This window comes from Triturus cristatus, chromosome 8 (genome assembly GCF_964204655.1).
Source record: "Triturus cristatus chromosome 8, aTriCri1.1, whole genome shotgun sequence".
NCBI lineage: Eukaryota > Metazoa > Chordata > Amphibia > Caudata > Salamandridae > Triturus > Triturus cristatus.
This window is the reverse complement of record NC_140591.1, coordinates 1,640,200,699-1,640,222,900: the sequence shown is the minus strand read 5'-3', so window position 1 is coordinate 1,640,222,900 and position 22,202 is coordinate 1,640,200,699. Positions and strand designations below refer to the sequence as shown.

Here is a 22,202-nt window from a genome sequence, read left to right as displayed (position 1 = left end):
AGACACTGAGCAACAATGACTAAGCCGGCAACAAATTAACCCAGAACACCAAAGAAGAGCGAGAGGACTGGTACAGTTGGTATGAACTGTTGCTGCAGTGATGAAGCTCATAATGAAACATGTAGAATTTTTATCCACTAGGCTGTTGTTGTGGGTGCATCCTTTGAAGCTGATGGCTACCGGACAGCTGATCTATCTGGCCATCTCACTATCTCAAGTGAGGCAGTTCACAGGTGACACCTCGCCCTGAGGGAGTGCTCCTGTGTTTTTACACATATGAAAGTAGTTCAGTTTGGGCGGGCAAGGTGGGAGACACAACCTGTTTGCGGGGTTGGTGTAGTTGAGAGGGAGGGGGGTTTGTTATCCAAATAAGTTTGGGAGGGTTGCGAAAGATGTATGTTTCTGACTGCAACAAATCAAATGATGCAAAGAACACTTACCCAATACATACAACAGACAAGCACAGTAGACTTCGTAAGGCAGCTCAGTCTAGGGTATTCAGAGATGTGCTTTCAGGTCTGACAGGAGAGATGCACGGAACAGTACATATCCAACAATTACATCAATAACACTCCTGACATGGAACATTCACAGATTGAATGAATGCAGGAAAGCACGATTGACACACACCTACCTAGTTAGGCATAATATGGACAAATGCTTTTTGCAGGAGACCCATCTTACTTTGAGAACTTTGGCCCGGCTGTATGCTAGACGCTGGGGGCATATATAGGCAGCAACATTCCCCAACTACTCTTGTGGAGTGGCAATACTTATCTACAGAGATCTGGGCTGGTCTCAATGCAATCCCTGGCAGACCCAGACGGCAGATACGTTATAGTGTGCAGTCAGGTCGGGGGTAGGAAGATCACACTGGTGGCAGTGCAAAGCCCCAGTATAGATGATCCAGAATTCTATTGCAGGTTGTGGGCAGAGGTATTAAGGAGGGGCGGCAACACTGTGGTGTGTGGAGGGGACTTCAGCGCAATACTGGAAGACAAGAAAGGTATATTAGGAGCTGCTCTGAGCCTTCACCCCTGGGCCCCAGCTCAACTGAAATTATTGATGGAGGAGGGGTATCGTGGATATTTGGAGGAAGCTGCACCCATATACTACTGAGGGCATGTGCCTTTCAGCACACCATGCAGCATGGTCCAGGTTAGATTTCTGGTTGCTACCTAGTGACGTAGCCGTTTGGACCACTGTGGTCAAACACATGCTGAATATACTGTCGGACCATGCACCAGTATTACTCAAAATACAACTCCCCTAGGCGATCCCGAGGGCTTTCATGTGGTGACTTCCAAGGAAGGCTCTACTTGATCCTGTTTTTAGGGAAGTGATTCATGCTGGAATACTTCAAGTTGAATGAGAATTCTGTGCAATCTCTGAGTACACTGTGGGAGGGCTTAAAAGTGGTGATAAGGAGGGCCTCCAGGGGGGAGTGCTCCAAGATATCAGACGCACTCTTGGGAACATGAGGGAGATATAAAGAGCACTGAAAATGTGCACTACCAGACACAAGACCCCAGCTTGCTCGCTTCCCTCAGGGAAAAGATCACATCATTCAAGGAGGAGGCAAGTAGGGAGCTAATAATTCCTGGGTAAATACACACAGGCCTGCCGTAATGCTGAAGGGGACAGAACGGATAAAACTCTAGCTATCTTACTGAAAACGCACCTGGCCACGGCTTAGATAATGGATTTGGCAGATGAAAATTCTCAGGTAATACGAGACCAAGCCCGGCTCCCAGAAGATATCATGAAATTCTGTGAGACAGTGTACACACATTCAGAGCCATACCTGACCCAAACAGCTTAAATTAATATTGGGACACAATCAAATTAATCTGACTAGACCGGGTGCTCAGGGAATATCTGGATGTCCCATTCACAGAGGAGGATATCTTACAGGTGATACGTGGCCTGCCAGGGGGTAAGGCCCCAGGATCAGATGGATTGACAACCTCCGTTTGGAAGACATATGCACAGCTCCTGGCGCCACGTCTCCTCAAAGTATATCATGGAGCCTCTGAGAGAGGTATTCTTCCACCGTCCATGTGCAAGGCATTATTAATCACAATACCGAAACCTGACAAACCAGCGGACAACTGTGATTCATACCGCCCACTGTCTGTGATCAATGTGGACAACAAGATATAGGCAAAGCTCCTAGCCTCCCTTCTACAGCTGTTCTTGCCCTTAATAGTTTGTCCAGATCAATCGGGCTTCATACCGGGGAGGTCCATCTCTCTCAATCTGCGAACACTTTTTGCAGTATTGCACTACATACACCAGCAGGTATCTGCTATTGCCCCACTGCTGGACGCCAATAAGGTGTTTGACATGCTGGAATGGCCATATCTCTTTGCCCTCCTGGGCCGTATTGGACTAAATGCACAATTCATCTGGCAAATACAATTGTTATATACGAAACCAATCGCTAGGATCCGGTTCAACAACACAGTGACCAGACCATTCGAAATCTCCTGTGGTACAAGCAGGGTTGCCCTTTGTCGCCCCTGCTGTTTGCCATAGGTATGGAGCCTCTGACTGCTAGACTTTGTTAACATCACGCGCATAGAGGCTAAGTATTCACAACTAGGGGGTTAGTAGCATCCCTGTATGCTGATGATACCACTTTATATATAAACAACCCCTCAGAAAACTTGAACCCCATGCTACAGGAGATTCTGAGGTTTGGCCAACTTTCTGGGATCCAGATAAACTGGTTCAAGTCTACACTACTGCTTACTAATCCTACGCAGCCATTCCCAATAGACTTCCCGCTGCAACGGGTAGAGGGCCCGCTTAGATACTTAAGGATATGGATAAGCTGAGACGTGAGGGAGATTTGGGAGGCAAACTATGGTCAGACAATGACATTGATATCGGACAAACTACCTCTTTGGACTAGGCTCTTTGAGAGAAAAAGGTTTCTGGTTCTGGGTGACGAGCAGAATGGAGAGTACAGTGCGTTGTGAGCCAGTGTTGTGAGCCAGCGAGCAGGCCATCGACTCAGCCGTAGCCACAGCCATGGTGGCGGTGGCTGAGAGACTCGACCTGAAGCTGTGGTCGGCGAGCAGTGTGTGTTAAGCAGTGAGTAGCGAGCACCATTGCCACCCTGCCCTGCCAGTGCTGCCGTCACCTCCCTGTTCCTCCAGCACCATGAGCCATGCAAGCAAAAGGCTGTCACGGCACCACATCGCGCCGCATGACATTGTGCCGGCCAGCTCCCCCCTGGTGTCTCGGTGGTGGAGAAAATAAAAACAATTGGGGCTACGGAGGACCTTCTCTGCTCTGCTTGGATCCAGAATCAGCGCTGGCCCCCTCTCCAGGTCCCTGGCATTAAAAAACAGTCTCCCTGCTTGTCGCCCAACAAACTTGCCACCCAGTGTGCCGCACTGCCTCCACTTGTCCGGTGAGTGCGAGTGCAAGTACAGATGCTGACAGTCGGTGTCTGCTGAGAGTGGCGCCGGTGTCCTGCGGAGGCAGACCGGTTAGATTTGGGTGCGGCTTGTAGGACACCTGGAGGCCCCACTCGCTACTTCCCCTTTCACCCCGGCTGAACATTGACACAGACTCCTGTAAATTTCTGCCGCATTACTCTCACACCATAACCTCAGTTGAGGAACAAAGGCAGCTAAGGAGTAAAAAGGCAGACCCAGCTGCACGGGTGTTGGGAGAGCTTGAACGGGCATGTGTACCTGGTGGACAGGAGAGGACTTAGAGGAACCAGAGGACCCAGGGGAGTGTCAGCTGAAGAGCAGCCGACAGTGCTAAGAGCTGCAAGATTGGCGGGATTGAGCAGCAGGGAAGGTGTGGTGTTCTCACTCGGTCGTGCACGACCTGCTTTCACTTGCCCCCTGGCTTGCTACTTATGGTGCCACCATGACACCGTACCACTCCGCCCTACTCACCACTTGTGCTCCTCCTTCAGTCTATGCAGTCCCGTCCCTCCAACTACTACCCACCATCCATCATTTGCAGCCCGGCTGAATCCGCAATAAAGCAAAAAGAAGTACGAGAACTATAATTACTACCAAAGATAATTTTCGTCGCCCGTTTAATGAGCTTCGATTGATCAAGTCTGAAACACGGTCCTGTGAAGTCATCATAATCAGGGGCGCAGCAAGAGGCGGTATCAGCAGGTGGATGCTGTTCTTGAGCCTACATCACCCGCATTGCCATTGTCACCGTCATTGTTACAGGTGTTCAGCATGGGGATGAGCTATAATACCTGATAGTGCGGGGAGTGTATCTCATGTGGCTGAGTGAAGAGGGCAAGAGCAACAGCAGTTCACTAAGAGGGGCGTCATCTTTGGTGGATTAATAAAATGCCCTCCAGGTGCTTATGCTCTGGTCGCTTAATCGCGCCCCCAGGGTCCCCTACAGTCGCAAGGATCTGTCCCTGGCATTCCAGGAGTTACCGCTAACCACTCCAGTTCTCCAACACTGATAAAGACTATCAGGCGGAAGAAGCCCAATGTGTGCCTGTCCCATCTGAAAATCTCATCTCTCCACGTTGTCCATGTCACGAAGGGTTAGAAGAATACAACACTAAAGAATACGGAATCAGGAATGGCTCTAGGTGCTGCTGATGTGTACATAGTAAGCATATGTACTGCTCTCCCCTAGTCGACAGTTTTGCATCACCTCAAGTTCTCCAAACTGAACACACTTGTACCAATCTCTCTAAATTCAGCCCACTGATAATTTTATTTTATCTTCAGAAGATGGAAAAACTGAAATGGGAATGGAAATGGATGAATGTGTAAGAAAGACCGAAATGGTCATGGATATGGACTTGGATGATGATAAGGTTAAGCATGAGGCAAATGTTGCTGTTGATAAACCGTCGTCTGAACCTGTGGTTACAATGGAACATACAGTCTTGGCTGCTATAACCAGCCCCTTGAAAGTCGTAGAGCCACCACCAGGTTCCTTACCAGTTAAAGTGAGCGCATGAGTGACCCAGATTGATAATTGCAGTTTTGATCATGAGGATTTGGAGGATTTTACACTCCCGGACATTGCCATACACATGGAAAAAAAATAAAGAAATAGAGGCTAAACCAAGAATGCAGTGCGTGCCAGGTGCCCCAGAATTAGCTTTGAGACTGTCGCCGGACTATCCTGTTAGTTGTTCTCGCATGACAGCCATGTACGGTAGCACTCCGAGCGCTTCACTTGTGCAAGAATTGGTATTATCAAATTTGGAAGCGACCTCAAACGAAAGGGTACAAGATGTTTGGCACACACTGAATGAGTGTGTTAATGAAAACATGGAAGGGAGGGCAAATGTGGATGTATTTTATGCATTAGAGAGGATGCTTTCATCAATTTTAACCTTGCTTGAGAAATCCACTTCCCATTCTGATCATATGCTGACCACTACATTCGCAGATCTTTATCCAACAGAGGAATTCATGCCTCCCCTGCAGGGAGCACCGGGGGACCCTCTGGGCCTCTCCGATGTATTTTTTATATTATCAACTAAAGCCACTTGTAGGGATCTACACAACACATTCCCGACCTCACCTCCCACTCTTGCACCCCTAGAACCTTTATCGACGTAACCATCACCGCGCAAATTGATCACCCGCTTGTATACTTCTACACAAAGAGCACACTCAATCTATCCCCACACGCTGGAGATCTGGAATACTTATCTTGTGAACCCGTTAATGAGGGAGCAATGGTCCTATTGCTGCTGTCAATTGGAACTACTATCCCCTAATTACAAATCAAGGATAAAACACTTTAAGTTCCTACATCAATTGTACAGAACCCCCTTGCAGCTTAGGAAAATGGAGCTGCAAGATGACAGCAGCTGCTGGAAATGCAGGGCCCCAGACACCACTTTCATGCACTTAGCATGGTGCTGTCCACAGATAGCGGAATATTGGGATAGGTTGATCAAAGCACTACAGGCCATCACAGCAGCTGTCATGGATCATACACCTCTGGTCGGTTTATTGGGATTTGTAATAGAGGTCCCCGCGGCAGATCAAAGGCTGGTGGCAATGCTGCTGCTGTTGGCAAAGCGAGAAATTGCAATGCACTTGGGGTGTCCTAGGGGGTCTGTCCACTGACTCCTGGTTAAAGGTGGCTGCGTTCAGTCGGGAACAACAATCCCACATTTGAGAACTGACGCCTCCCACCTCCAGACCCAAGGACATATGGGAACCATTCTTGGAATGGATCCAGTGGAAAGAGGCACTACACCTCTGCCCAACAGACTCTCACCGGGAAACTATGGCCGCACAAACTCCTGCCTGTCTCACATCAATACACTGCCTATCATAAGGGAGGAACACAAAGATACCTGGGGAAGGCTGATACAGTTACTGTCACATAAATATGTGATGGCCAATGTCAGAAGTGCTGTGGTGCACTATGTACTGATGCAAAGACAAATGTTGTGCACTAGGCACTCTGGTGCTGCAGGATAGCTGAACTTGTTGTGTAGGTGACACACTTCTCGCAACCAACTGTTATGTTGTGCTAGTTATATCTACTGCTCATAAGCTCTTCTCGTTGTTCTTGACACGGTGCAAAAGAACCACGCAACTGTGGAAAAGAATGTGTATGTTATGGAACTGGCAACTAATAAAATCAATAAAAAAGTAAAATAAAAATAAAAAGCATTTAGTTGGAGACAGTTATTGACCATCCAGTCAGCAATCTCCCTCCTGCAGTGCGCAAATTGTTTTTTCATCACATCTGGGTCAGGACCGCAGGAGATGAGGAGTTGAGTGTCATCCGCGTATGACACAATCTCCACACTGCAGGATCTCACAACATCTGCAAGAGGTGCAACATACATGTTTTTTTTGGAACACGTTTTTATTAGTTTCTTTTATCTTAGTTAGCTGTTACTTTACATGAAGCATGTGGGCTGACACTTATTTGAGCAAAAGTGCATTAGATACTACTATTCATTACAGAGGTAGACAGATGACTTCGTTTCAAACAATATATACTCGTTTTCAGTGTTCTACACCTCCTATAGTAGTTATCACATCTCGGAGTGTAAGCCTCTCATCTTCCAGTCCACACCCCTTCACGCTTCAGGTTCCTTCAAAACTGGGAAACCAACCCCCAACAAAATCCCTCCGCCCCCCTCCCTTTAGTCTATTTGTTTACTTTTAGATCTTCCAAGTATACATATTAACCATAATGTTAGCTTACAGCAGCACTGTACAATTAACTCTTTTACATTTGACTTATAAATACATGTCAAACCTGTTCGTGGTACACAATCACATACTTGCATGGACATCGTTCGGGGCGTTAATATAGATTGCTCTTCCATCTGACTTTACTGCGTGCCCTGGAGGGTGGCAGTAGAGTCCAAGTCTTGTGCTTTCAGGGCTTCTAACATAATATCCCAGTCTAAAGCTATCGGGTTTCTACGTAGGACCCTGGCCTCCTCCCTCCGGATTTCAGCACTTTCTGCACTGCCCCAGCGGATCAGATCATTGTACCACACACGAGCTGAAGGGGGGTTCTTGGACTTCCTATGTGTTTTGACATAATGTATTAATGCCACATGGACCATATACAAGTGTCCCGGTGCCCCGTCTCCTGAAGAAAGTTGTCATGATCCAGTAGCTGCCCATCCTTAAATAAGTCCGCTACTGTGCTGATTCCTTCTTCTAACCCAGGCGTTAGTGTACATTTTGTGAGTCTCCCGGCTGTTAGTGGTATAACCCAATAAGGGGATGTTGCCGGTGTAGGCAGGGTGTGAGCTTGTGTAACGTAGCGCCGCCCTCCAACATTGCAGAGCTGTATGTAGTAAGGGTGGAAGATGTTGAGGGGGCTTGCACCTTGGTAATAGCAGTATGTGTAGGACCCCATTACTTATATCCCGCTCCGTGAACCCTATTTCTTGCAGATTGCTCCCTGCCGTCCAATAAGATAACCATTGTAACTGGCAGGCATAATAATACGCTCGAAGATCCGGCACTCCTAACCCTCCCCTTCTCGTACCTAGCTGGAGCTTTTTAAGACTTATCCATCGCCTGCCTTTCCTCCAGACAATAAGTAAGGTGTTTAAGTTTTTAAAGGTAGTTTGTGGGACCGATAGAGGCAGATTTGTGAAATAGTAAATCAATCGCGGGAGAACCACCATCTTCGTTATAGCTACTCTGCCCATCACCGACAGTGGTAGCGTGGTCCAAAATGCAACGCTAGAACGCATGGCTCTAATTGCTCTGTTAAGGTTGCCTTCCAGCATGTCAGCAGGGGTCCTGTATACATGAATGTCCAGATACTTAAACGTACGCGGAGCCAGCTTTAGTGTTGTGGATCCAATTGCAATTTCTGTGGGCGAGGCGTTCTCGCAAAAGAAAAAGGCATGGGACTTCGCCGAGTTAATGGTCAGTCCCGATATATGCTCAAAGGTGTCAAATATCTCCGCCAGGGGGGCCAGATCGGACAAAAGGTCTTTGATATAAAGGACAATGTCATCCACATATGCGGAGAAAAGGTGTGTTGTAGACCCTACCTCTATACCCAATTCTCGTGTACCCATACGTAACCGTAGAGCCAGGGGCTCCAGTGCCAATATAAACAGTAGTGGTGAAAGTGGGCAGCCTTGCCTTGTCCCTCTAAATATCGGGTATTCTGCCGATATATGACCACCCGTTCGAACACGGGCAGTAGGAGCGTTGTACAACAATCTGAGGCAGTTAATGTACCCCTCCGGGAGCCCAAACTTAGTCAGCGCCTTGAACATGTACCCCCATTGCAATGTGTCAAACGCTTGGCGTTGGTCTAACGATATGCATCCCGCATGAGCATAGCGCTCCGGGACAGTCGACATAAGGTGGTGCAGTCTCCTAGTGTTTAGAGATGTGCTCCTGGCCAGTAGGAAACCTGTCTGATCTATGTGGATCATCTTATTCAGAAGGGGCATAAGCCTATTTGCCAACACTTTACCCAGTATCTCGTATTCCGTCGCTAATAATGACAATGGGCGGTAGCTGGCCATGTCCGTAGGGTCCCTACCCTGTTTCGGGAGTGAGACCACCAATGCCTGCGCCGTGGTGAGGGGTAGTGCCCCTTCCATCAGCGCTGTGTTATATAAGTGCACTAGGTTGGGTAGGAGCGAGTCCGTAAAGGTAGTGTAAAATTCTGCACGCAACCCGTCTAGACCCGGCGTTTTATTTCACGGGAGCCCATTGAGTGCTATCTTAATTTACATCGCAGTGATGAGGCCTGCCAGTCTTTCCAGGGCTTCCGCTGTCATTTGGGGATAGGCTTGTGCCTGCAGAAAGTCGTCCGTGCGATCGTCCTCCCTATCCATAGGCTTGCTGTATAATGAGGCATAATACTGGCAGAAAGCCGCATTTATGTCGTTTTGGGTGTGTGCCGGATCGCCCGACAGAGTAGTTATCTCATTGATTGCAATTGTGGGGAGGTCATCTCTCAATATCTTTGCTAACAGTGTCCGCAACTTGTCCGCCTTGGAGTGGCACAACTGCGTGTACCGCTGATAATCTATGAGTCGGAAGGATTCTAGCAATTCAGCATGACGGATATGCACTTCTTGAAGGGGCCCCTGCTTCTCTGTGTCATGTACTGCTTCCTGTTCCAACTTATCCATCTTGTGTTCTGTTTCCACGAGGGATTTTTGAACCTCCTGATGGCGCCCACTGTCGCACTTATGACCCTACCGTGTATGGCCGCCTTGAAAGCGTCCCACTCTACCAGTCCGTTAGAAGCCATGTTACTCTTTTCAGCGAAGTAATGGGTAATAGTGTCTGCTATTGTGGCTCGGAATGCAGTGTCCTCCAATAACTGTGGCCAGAGCCTCCAGGTAGGCACTGGAGTAGGTATCATGCCCCACGTAATCTCTATCTCAAGTGGGTTATGATCCGAAAAGGTCTTTGCTAGGTATGTGGCGTGTGTGACCTGCATTGCTACCATGTTTGAGCAGAATGTCCTATCTATCCTTGTGTGGAGCATATGAACCGGGGAATAAAAAGAGTATTCCCTGTGCGTCAGGTGCCGCATTCTCCATACATCACATAATGCCCATCCCTCCGCCCAACCAGAGAGCCTTTGCCTGCTTAATCACCCTCATACCGTTCAAAGGGGGATGGGACCTGTCTAGGTCAATGTCCATTATTGTATTATTGTCTCCACCTATTATCCAGGGATGCATCTCCCAGCCCGCTAATGCCAGGTTTAGGGTTGCTAGAAATCGTTCCAGCTCAAAATTCAGTGCATATGTGCTACCCAGTACTACCTGTTGACCATCAAGTGACCCACGTATAAAAATATAGCGTCCCTGCTGATCAATTCTTTGTTCTAGGGGTTGAAACGGCACACCGTGTCTAACCCAGATGGTGATTCCCCGTGCATACTCAAGAGTAACTAGTGGAGAAGACCTGCCCCCTCCATTTCTTACGTAGTTTCACTGCCTCCTGCTCCACCATGTGGGATTCCTGCAGATAGACTATGTGTGCTTTGCACCTCAACAGTTGAGCATGAATTCTATGACGCTTCTGTACAGAGCCCAGTCCCCGAAGATTCTACGTTATCACCTTGTATGTGTTGGGTAAGTGCATTGCAAAAACATGGCGAGCGGTGCAACAGGCGATAACATACATGTGCTGCTAGCCAGCCAACCCAAGGTAAACAAATAAATAGGACTGTTCCCCCCCCCCACAAACCCCAATACTCGGTCCGGTCGAGAAACTGTACCGGTCCAGAAAGCAAAACTTGTCGAGCAGAACTGTGCCTTGAATAAATACGGCATTCGCAAATTGGGGATCATCGCCAACACCGGCGATGGGGTACAGAACCACACTCCATCATAATATTGAGCTCCATGACTGCGGGAACCCGGGCTAATAAAATACAATTACAGTTACACACAGCGCCAGCAGCATAGTTCTACAAAAAGGATATATTAACGTCCGTTGTGACAGGTCCATGAGCAGCAACATCCTCTGGCGATTAGCCAAACATGCCATTTGCTGTCTATGAGATCACGGTGGGGAAGAGGGCCACACTTCCCTTAGAATCCAACTTATTCCCTGTTCCGTCTGAGGAGGAGAAGTCCTCAATCAATGCAGACTGTCCGAAGGCAGCGACCGTCGTAATCGCTTGTTGCTTACCCTGTTGCATTTGTTGCGGCATGGGGTTGGTCCGTCGGGAGTTCCTGCTTATCCTCCTGCTGCGCCTGGTACTCGACATGTCCACTCGAAAGGTGCTTTGTTCCATGCTCTGGGAAGCACTGTCCCCATTCCCCACGGGGTCCGTCACCTCCAACCATTCCTCAACATCTCCCGGACTTAAGAAGAATTGTGTTTTCCGGTCATAAATAATTTTCAGTCAGGCCGGGAAGAGCAATGCATATTTCAGATTCAGAACCCTTAGTTTCTTCTTAACCCCCACGAAGGAGGATCGCTGTCTTTGCACTAGCAGTGTATAATCCGGGTAAAGCAATATCCGGCTATTCTCGAAATGAATCTGAGTTCGCTCCCTGGCTTTCTGCAAAAGCGTATCCCGGTCTCTGTAGTTCAGTAGCCTGACAATGAGGGGTCGGGGGGGGGCCCCCCGGTTTCGGCCGGGCCAGTGGGTATTCTGTGTGCACGCTCCACGCAATATTGGGTAGAGAGGCATTCTGTAGCAACATGTTCACAGAACCACTGCTCCATATATCTAGCTGGATCTCTCGCGCTTTTTTCCGGCAGCCCAATAACCCGTACATTGTTCCTCCTTGCCCTTCCTTCCGCATCCTCCACCCGGCCCATCAGTGTAGCAACCTGTTGTATATGGGTCGTGTTCTGAGCTTGTTGTGGAGACAGATCTGCCAGCGCCACCGTGTGATCCTTCACCTTATCCGAAAGCTTCTCGTGGTCCGCCTTAAGTAGCGTGAATCCGGTCGTAAGGGCGCCGATTTGCTGCTCGATGGCTTTCCGTGAGTCTCTAACCTCTTGCAAGATAAGACCCAGTTAATCCATATTTTCTGCCATCTGGGTAGGTGGTATGCAGCTCGGCGTTTGCGAGGCCTCGCCAGAGTCGTCCTGTCCAGGAGTGGGGTCCACACTCGGGCCAGCGTCCCCTGTTGCGGCCCATCACAACTTGCCCGAGCCCACCAGTGCAGCAAGCAACCACCCCACCAGGGTATGAGGGACACGGCAATGCCAATGCGTCGCAGCTCCTGGATGCCCCCGGCCAACCAATCAAAAGTTCCCTGCAGAGCTTGTACTCACTTCTACTGCCAAGTATATCGTGCAAGAATATGAGGGTGAGCAGATCTGTTCCCGTGTTCTCCAGCAACAGCGACACTTGTTGTCCTATGCTCCTATGCGCTCCGCCGACCAACTGAATGTCCAGGGCTACCTTGCCAGCGACTATGCTGTAGCACCCCAGTCCTGTCAACTTCACTGTGGGGCTAGAGGTGTAGCAAGTGTCCCCTTTGGCATAGAAGAGACTCCCATTGCCATTTGTAGTAGCTTCAGTATCACCACAGTTCAGAGGCTAGAGCAGTATTACAGGCCCCAGCTCGCAGTCATGAAATGACAGCATAGGCCAGCTGGGCGCAGGCGTCCACATCCACTCGCAAATGCCCCCCTATTGTGTGACATCAATCCGCCGTAGCACATCGGAGCAAGTTGCCCTCAATCAGTTTGCGCCGTCACTGACAGCAGCACCTGAAAGGAGACGCCGTAGGCTCCACAGCAACCGTGGCCTCGCGTAACCTCCAGTCCAAAGGCCCGCTGCTGAGGCACAGCCGCACTCGCCGCCAGCGTTCAGGTTTTGCAGCCGGAGTCGTTCCGCAACGAAGCGGCACACTCCCACAGTCGGGCCGGCTTCTCCGGTCTCATTCCCCGCCGAGCCCCAGCTTAAGCGCGTTCACCAGGTAGATTCTCGGTCTCGCGGGCTTAGGTTCTCCGCAACTCTCTCCGCTCGCGTACGGGGCCTAGTCCTCGTGTCTCACAGCAGTGCCCCAACAGCAATCCGAGAAGTGGTTCCAGTCTTCCACTCCACTTCCCGGCGTCGGAACCTGCCGTTCTGGACCCTTTCACGCTGTGTGTAGCCAGTGAATTCCAGGATCGATGAGCCCGGGTTCGGAGCTCCACTAAGTTGCGGCAGCCATGTCCGGCAGTTGGCCACACCCCTCAACTACATGTTGAATAGAGGTGGGCTCAGGCACGAGCCTTGGGGGACTCCCTTGTTAGAAAGTTTTTTCCTTTATTAAACGGACTCAAACAAACCTGGTGGGTACGGTTGTTAAGGACGTCCCTGAGCCAAAGTTGTGCCCTACCATGGATACCTACGCCATGTGGTCTGCGGATGAGAATGGGAGGGGAGATCATATCAGACGTGGACGACAGGTCCGATAAAAGCAACATGATTGGGGTTCCTACATTAAGAGACTCGGATGTTGTCAGTGACTGCCACCATGTTGCCTTCAAGTAAAACATTGAGGAAGGACTATGGGGCATATTATCAAGGACCGGCGTTAAAATTATCGTCGCTTTATTGGCAGAAAACTGCCGCTAAAGTGGCGATAATAGGCTTGATAATATGTGCAGAGAATTCCAATAGAAGCCCATGTTGACACCAGAACATGGGGCTTCTATGGGAATTGGTGGTCAGCCAAAATATCGAGTTTTTAAAATCGACCTACAAGAATATCGAGTTTTTAATATCATAGGGACAGAATATCGAAGTCAAGAATATCGATGGACAGAATATCGACCCCAAGGTAAGTAATATCGAAGTAAATAATATCGAAGTAATTAATAGAAATGTAAGTAATATCGTAAGCAAAAATATCGATGTCAATAATATCGATATTTTTTTAGTGTTATGTATTTTAATATGTATTTTATTTGTATGTTAAAGATTATTGTAATGTATTTTAATACATTTAAAAACTAAATGTTTAGAGATTAATAATTATTTTAAAGTTAATTTAGCGTTTTAGTATCAGAGCGGGTTGTGGGTTTATATAGGGTGGGAAGTAATTTAATTATAATTAATGAATTAATATGTATTGTTTAATTGGTATTTATGATTAATTGTTAATTAATTATTAATTGTAAATTAATTTTATTAATTGGTTAATTATATTAGTTATAATTAGTTTATTAGTAATATTTATTTATTGTCATTGTTAATTAATTAATTGTTAATTACTAATTAATTGGTGATTTAATTTTATTAAGTGATTAATTGATAATTAAATTAATTATGTGAATTTTTATGTGTAGTAGGTTGTGGGTTTATAGGGGAATAGGGTGGGATGTAATTAAATTAAAATAAATAATGATATTTTTGATTTATTTGTATTTATTATTAATTAATTGTTAATTATTAATTGGTAATTAATTGTTATTAGTTAGTTAAATATAGTAAATATAATTTTTTTTATTTTTTCATTTTATTTGTTGTTATTGCTAATTAATGTATTGTTAATTAATAATTAATTGGTGAATAATTGTAATTTGGTAGTTAATATGTATTAACTAGTAAATTAATAACTATATTAATTATAAAGAATGTATTATTAATTGTAAATAATAGATACATTGATAGTTTAATGTATTTTGTTTTTTGTATGTGTAGTGTGTTGTGTGTTAAAGGGGGAATAGTGTGGGATGTAATTTAAAGTTATTTATTTAAATATTTAGTTTAAATAATTGGTATTTAATAATAATTATTTTGTAAATAAATTATTAAAATGCTATTTTTTAATAACAAATTATTTAATTGGTTATTATGTTCATAGAACCCCTATGCTATCCAGTGCTTTCCCAACTGTTTTACTATCTGGAGTGGGAATAGTAATTTTTACCCCTACGCTATCCAGCGCTTTCCCTACTGTTGCACTCTCTGGAGTTGGAATAGTAATTTTTACCCCTACGCTATCCAGCGCTTTCCCTACTGTTTCACTTACTGGAGTGGGAATAGTAATTTGTACCCCTACGCTATCCAGCGTTTTCCCTACTGTTGCACTCGCTGGAGTGGGAATAGTAATTTTTACCTCTACGCTATGCAATGCTTTCCCTACTGTTGCACTCATTGGAGTGGGAATAGTAATTTTTACTCCTAAGCTATCCATCGTTTTCCCTACTGTTGCACTCACTGGAGTGGGAATAGTAATTTTTACCCCTACGCTATCCAACGCTTTCCCTACTGTTGGACTCACTGGAGTGGGAATAGTAATTTTTACCCCTATGCTATCCAGTGGTTTCCCTACTGTTGCATTCTCTGGAGTTGGAATAGTAATTTTTTTCCCTACGCTATCCAACACTTTCCCTACTGTTGCACTCTCTGGAGTGGGAATAGTAATTTTTACCGTTACGCTATCCAACACTTTACCTACTGTTGCACTCTTTGGAGTTGGAATAGTAATTTTTACCCCTACGCTATCCAACGTTTTCCCTACTGTTGCACTCTCTGGAGTGGGAATAGTAATTTTTACCCTTACGCTATCCAACACTTTCCCTACTATTGCACTCTCTGGAGTTGGAATAGTAATTTTTACCCCTACGCTATCCAACGCTTTCCCTACTGTTGCACTCTTTGGAGTTGGAATAGTAATTTTTACCCCTACGCTATCCAACTTTTTCCCTACTGTTGCACTCTCTGGAGTTGGAATAGTTATTTTTACCCCTACACTATCCAGTGGTTTCCCTACTGTTGCATTCTCTGGAGTTGGAATAGTAATTTTTTTCCCTACGCTATCCAACACTTTCCCTACTGTTGCACTCTCTGGAGTGGGAATAGTAATTTTTACCCTTACGCTATCCAACACTTTCCCTACTATTGCACTCTCTGGAGTTGGAATAGTAATTTTTACCCCTACGCTATCCAACGCTTTCCCTACTGTTGCACTCTTTGGAGTTGGAATAGTAATTTTTACCCCTACGCTATCCAACGTTTTCCCTACTGTTGCACTCTCTGGAGTGGGAATAGTAATTTTTACCCTTACGCTATCCAACACTTTCCCTACTATTGCACTCTCTGGAGTTGGAATAGTAATTTTTACCCCTACACTATCCAACGCTTTCCCTACTGTTGCACTCTTTGGAGTTGGAATAGTAATTTTTACCCCTACACTATCCAACGCTTTCCCTACTGTTGTACTCTCTGGAGTTGGAATAGTAATTTTTACCCCTACACTATCCAACGCTTTCCCTACTGTTGCACTCTCTGGAGTTGGAATAGTTATTTTTACCCCTACACTATCCAACGCTTTCCCTACTGTTGTACTCTTTGGAGTTGGAATAGTAATTTTTACCCCTACGCTATACAACACTTTCCCTACTGTTACATTCCCTGTAGTGGAAATAGTAATTTTTAGCCCTACGCTATCCAACATTTTACTTACTGTTGTTTTTGTTGGAGTTGGACTAGTAGTTTTATTGTCTCTGATATTTAATATGTTTTGTGTTATTTTAGCTATTGTAATATATCATTAATAATACAAAATATTCAAATTTAAATTATTGATTATTTGCTATATGTAATTATTTAATATTTATTGATGTTATTGTTTTATGTGTATAGATGTATTGGTATTTTTTAAAAACATTTAATAATTTATACGTTACAGAAATTATTATTAAAAATAATTATTAAGTATATATATTATATATTACATGTATATGTTTAATTAATGTTTTATTAAATTATATATATATTAATTATACATTTTAAATATTATAAAATATATTTAATTATGTTTATTTTATTTATAAGTATTATTTGGTTTATTTTACATATATTTTTAAAGTAAAAAAAACGATATTTTTTACTAACGATATTTTTGCCATCGATATTTAATTATCGATATTTTTGTACTTACCATGTTGTAGATAGGATGTCGATATTCTTGACATCGATATTTTTGTTGCGATATTTTTGTAGGTCGATTTTCTGACTTTCGAAATTTTGTCAGAGATCCATGGGAATTCTCAAGGGCATATTATCAAGCCCATTATCGCCGCTTTAGCGGCAGATTTCTGCCGATAAAGCGGCGATAATTTTAACGCTGGACCTTGCTAATATGCCCCTATACTTTTAGTAAAGGCAGAAGAAGTGCAGTGAAAGTATTCACATTGTGTGCTTTCTTTTTCAGTTCTGAATCTATGGAGAACTAGAAGACTGCTCTGTATCAGTTCATGTAACACGGCTTTTTGAGTTATCTGTTTGCGAAGCATTTTGCACAGAATGTTTTTGTTTTATTCCATGAAAAGAGCACTGAGTTCACTTTATTAGTGACTGTGGATCGTTTGGAATGTTCAAATGCTTAAGCATTAGTGTTAGTGCTTTATTGTGTGTAAATTTTGTGGCCCATAATGCGCTATCTGAAGAATAAAAATTAAAATTAAAACTATGGCTATTTGACAAATATAGTATATTCAAATAACGTGGAGCACATTAGGCTCCACAATAAAGAGAGAGAATGATTAAGTTTCAAAACAAAGATTTTATTGAAAGTTTTGTCATTTACAGAAAGCAAAATCAATCAAGTTAGTCGAAAATCATTGATCAATGTATGAATGTATCAGTACATGTTATGTTCAAATCATTTCAAAGCCATAACATAGGAGGACGAACACCTTTCTCCCATCCAAAGAACACCCTAAGATCTCCTACTTTGCTCCGAGCTGCAGTGAAAGCAGAAAAAGCATTCAGAAGTATTCTGAACTGTAATCTACTCTGCACCGGCTTAAATCACACAATTCTAACATTTTCACCACCTAAACACATTTCTCATAAAATATCTATCACCTCAGGTTACAGTAAATCAAAGCCAGTAGTGCCCTTTCTTTCCTAATATTTGCATTAAAACCTGATTTCTCAACAATGTTGTATCCAATAAGAGACTTGGGTCTATCCTGGTGAAACTCCCAGAGCTCTCAATGAATGGACGCTTTTTTCTCATTTCAAATAAGACAATTAGAAGTCTACTTTGGCATTGATTTTTGACTAATCCGAAAATGCATTTCTCTATCTGTACAGCATTGTCTGCCCTGAAGTCCATGCACATATTGTGGATAGATTTGATCCCTTTAGTCATGAACCTCATTTAGGGGTCGCGGCTGCCCCTTGTGCCCCATGGCTTATTTGCAACTCTGGTTTTGGGGCTTTTTGTATCCGACTTATGTTTTAAATACTGAGCTGGGGAATGTATTTATTCCTGCAGATTTTGTATTAAATTGTTTAAGTAATCAATGCGAGGCAGGGTTAGTAACTGTGACGCTGATGTTCAGAATACAATCATTGGGTATAGGGAGTTTAGAATTTACTGTCCCGTTAGAAAAAACATATTTGCATACCCAACACAAAAAAAGGTAGTATTTTGCTCTTAGAAAATAATCGATTAAGTGATTAGTGTAAACATGTTCATCATAATCAAACATTTTAATTGCCCGTGTACAACACAACCACAGAATTACTAGTGCGGTCGCTCAATTCGACAAAAAGATTCTGTTTCCACTGATGTTCCCATGGAGGGGAATGGGTCCCATTTACTAAAATAAAAGATTTCCGTCCCAAACGTTGTCAGCGCTTTGCCTCCCCCTAGCGATCAGACAGGCATAAGACAGGCCCGCCCACTGAGGTTTAGGTTCCCAATGGTTATTTTAGCATTGAAGGGTCAGAGGTCATCCACTGGAGGCAAAGGCTAAGAAGCACTAAGGGCATTTGTTTAACAACTGATGTGATATTAAAATCTTAAAGCCTCGTTTGTTTCTTGTTTACTTGATGTGACATAGTGGAGTTTGAGCTGTTTACGCAGCCAGCACCAGCATCAGCAGTTCAATCTATTCAGCGACAAAAGATGCAATGATTAACTTTGAGGCTTCTCAGCAGCTTGGATGTCCTTAGCTGTTCCAGGGAGAGGCATCAGCAACTCTACCCACAAGATTCCTGATCTGAAGGGCCTCATGGGGTCATCAGCCAGAGTGCGACCTTCTGATGGGTGTTTCTAAGCAGTGCATCCCTCGCCTCTTCCACCAGGCTGTGCCAGTCTCAGCATGGCTAGGATATTGGACTTGCATCCACAATGACCGCCTGTCTGCCACATGATGAGAAGACTCAAGGACCCTGATGAAGACCACCAAGCAAGGAGCCCAAGAGCACAGGTATAAATGTAGGTGAGCTAAGCACTGACACAACACAGCTGTTAAGGAGCCTCGTCTGAGCTTGAAATGTCTCACAACAGCCATGGGGCATTAACATACTCATCAACAGTGATTTGAATAGTAGACACCGCAGACATCAGCACCTACTTTACAGTAAGGACCAGAAGTACGACCCATTTTTGCACGCGCAAACAGGTTTGCGACCCGTTTGCGCATGCAAAAATACCAATGGGCCATGTACAAACCCTATTTAGCAAGTCACAATTTATTTGTGACTTGCTAAAAATGTATTTGCGACTCACTATTAGGAAGATGCATTCCAAGGGCGTCCCTTCCTAATAGTGACTCGCTACCCTATGTAAGAATGTTAATACTCGCAATTTACCACCCTCTTTAAGAAGGTGGTAAAGCACTCGCAAAAGGGAAGGGTTCCCCTTTGTGAATACAGGGGAAAATATTTTTTTAGGGGCAGGCAGTGGTCCCAGAAACCACTACCTGCCCTTAAAAAATTAAACAAAAACGTTTCATTTTTCTTTTTTTAAATGCATCTCGTTTTCCTTTTAAAAAAACTGCTTTCTTTAAAAGCAGTCCCAGACATAGAGGTCTGCTGACCCCAGCGGGCCACCATCCCTGGGAGGGCCAGCCATTCCCAATGGGGTCGCAAATTGTGCTTGCCTCATGAATATTGATGAGGCACGCAATTTCCGACCCCATTGGGAATCGCAAACAGTTTCTCTGACACTGTTGTACATTGGCATTAGCGACTCGCAAATAGTCGTACATCTAGCCCGAAGTGTTTGTATTTTGGTTAGGGTATGGCTATGGGCCACTGCCACACTGGAGGCCTCCATCTTCAAGACCACGGCCCAGTGTACACTGGAAGATGCTGAAGTGTTGCTGGATACATAGAGGGCTGAGGTCCTTCCCTGTGGGAGCCTCTGACGCTTGCCTGGTTCAGTAGTGGGCATAGAGCTTTCTTGCCACTTTCTGCTGGATATTATTCATGTTCGCGATGAGGGGGTCTTCTGGCCCACAGTCTGCCGGCGGATGGAATTAGTGGGTTTGAGGTCGGGAAGATTCTGCAAGACAGAGAAATAAATTTAGAGTAGAGCACAAGAGTCGCTCCTCCTGCGCAGAACACACTTTGAACATTGGTACAATTTTCATGAGATGCTAAATACCCACTTCTTACAGCCAGGAGCATCCATGCGCTGTATAAAGTGAAATGACCCACAGGGTTCTCGTCAGCAACAGTGACGCTCCATCCATGGACACACCCGCTATCCAGGTGTTATACTGCTGCTGCTCAGTGTCAGGTGCAGATGGGCTGAGCAGCAGTGACGCTGCATCCATGGACACACCCGCTATCCAGGTGTTATACTGCTGCTGCTCAGTGTCAGGTGCAGATGGGCTGAGCAGCAGTGACGCTGCATCCATGGACACACCCGCTATCCAGGTGTTATACTGCTGCTGCTCAGTGTCAGGTGCAGATGGGCTGAGCAGCAGTGACGCTGCATCCATGGACACACCCGCTATCCAGGTGTTATACTGCTGCTGCTCAGTGTCAGGTGCAGATGGGCTGAGCAGCAGTGACGCTGCATCCATGGACACACCCGCTATCCAGGTGTTATACTGCTGCTGCTCAGTGTCAGGTGCAGATGGGCTGAGCAGCAGTGACGCTGCATCCATGGACACACCCGCTATCCAGGTGTTATACTGCTGCTGCTCAGTGTCAGGTGCAGATGGGCTGAGCAGCAGTGACGCTGCACCCATGGACACACCCGCTATCCAGGTGTTATACTGCTGCTGCTCAGTGTCAGGTGCAGATGGGCTGAGCAGCAGTGACGCTGCATCCATGGACACACCCGCTATCCAGGTGTTATACTGCTGCTGCTCAGTGTCAGGTGCAGATGGGCTGAGCAGCAGTGACGCTGCATCCATGGACACACCCGCTATCCAGGTGTTATACTGCTGCTGCTCAGTGTCAGGTGCAGATGGGCTGAGCAGCAGTGACGCTGCATCCATGGACACACCCGCTATCCAGGTGTTATACTGCTGCTGCTCAGTGTCAGGTGCAGATGGGCTGAGCAGCAGTGACGCTGCATCCATGGACACACCCGCTATCCAGGTGTTATACTGCTGCTGCTCAGTGTCAGGTGCAGATGGGCTGAGCAGCAGTGACGCTGCATCCATGGACACACCCGCTATCCAGGTGTTATACTGCTGCTGCTCAGTGTCAGGTGCAGATGGGCTGAGCAGCAGTGACGCTGCATCCATGGACACACCCGCTATCCAGGTGTTATACTGCTGCTGCTCAGTGTCAGGTGCAGATGGGCTGAGCAGCAGTGACGCTGCATCCATGGACACACCCGCTATCCAGGTGTTATACTGCTGCTGCTCAGTGTCAGGTGCAGATGGGCTGAGCAGCAGTGACGCTGCATCCATGGACACACCCGCTATCCAGGTGTTATACTGCTGCTGCTCAGTGTCAGGTGCAGATGGGCTGAGCAGCAGTGACGCTGCATCCATGGACACACCCGCTATCCAGGTGTTATACTGCTGCTGCTCAGTGTCAGGTGCAGATGGGCTGAGCAGCAGTGACGCTGCATCCATGGACACACCCGCTATCCAGGTGTTATACTGCTGCTGCTCAGTGTCAGGTGCAGATGGGCTGAGCAGCAGTGAGGCCGCTCCTGGCAGGGCTCTCATCCTGGTGACATCTTGCCTATAATAAATCTACATGGATGCTTACCTGGACTGCCAATCTTTATTACAACACAAAGCCTGATAAGACATCATTGGCGCAATCAAGAAGAGCCTGAAGCAGTCTTAAACTAAACTTTGAATTGTGGTCAACCATCGATGAGACACCCCACAGACCGGGCAAGAGCCTGTTTACTCGAATGGCACACTACAATCACAAGACCAACCGCGACGGTCTTGAAAAAAGAACACAGTGTTTTCCATTAAAACCTGTAGAGTTGGGTCTCCAATTAAAGGGCCATAGAACACACCAAGGACCAGGCTCCGCCATCCTCCAGGCAACATATAACCATGAGACAAGCCCTCTTCCCACTG

General features: G+C 45.8%; 1 protein-coding gene across 1 annotated transcript in view; it reads right to left on the bottom strand.

Annotated features, from left to right (window-relative positions):
- Positions 1 to 17,450: 17,450 nt before the first annotated feature.
- The window catches only part of LOC146808472 (transient receptor potential cation channel subfamily M member 2-like), a 2,315,843-nt gene continuing 2,311,091 nt past the window's right edge, over positions 17,451 to 22,202 (bottom strand). The window contains exon 28 of the mRNA XM_085623958.1: positions 17,451 to 20,203. Coding sequence (XP_085480084.1) covers positions 20,178 to 20,203 — 26 coding nt within the window. The 3' untranslated portion in view covers positions 17,451 to 20,177. The remainder of the gene's footprint in view (positions 20,204 to 22,202) is intronic.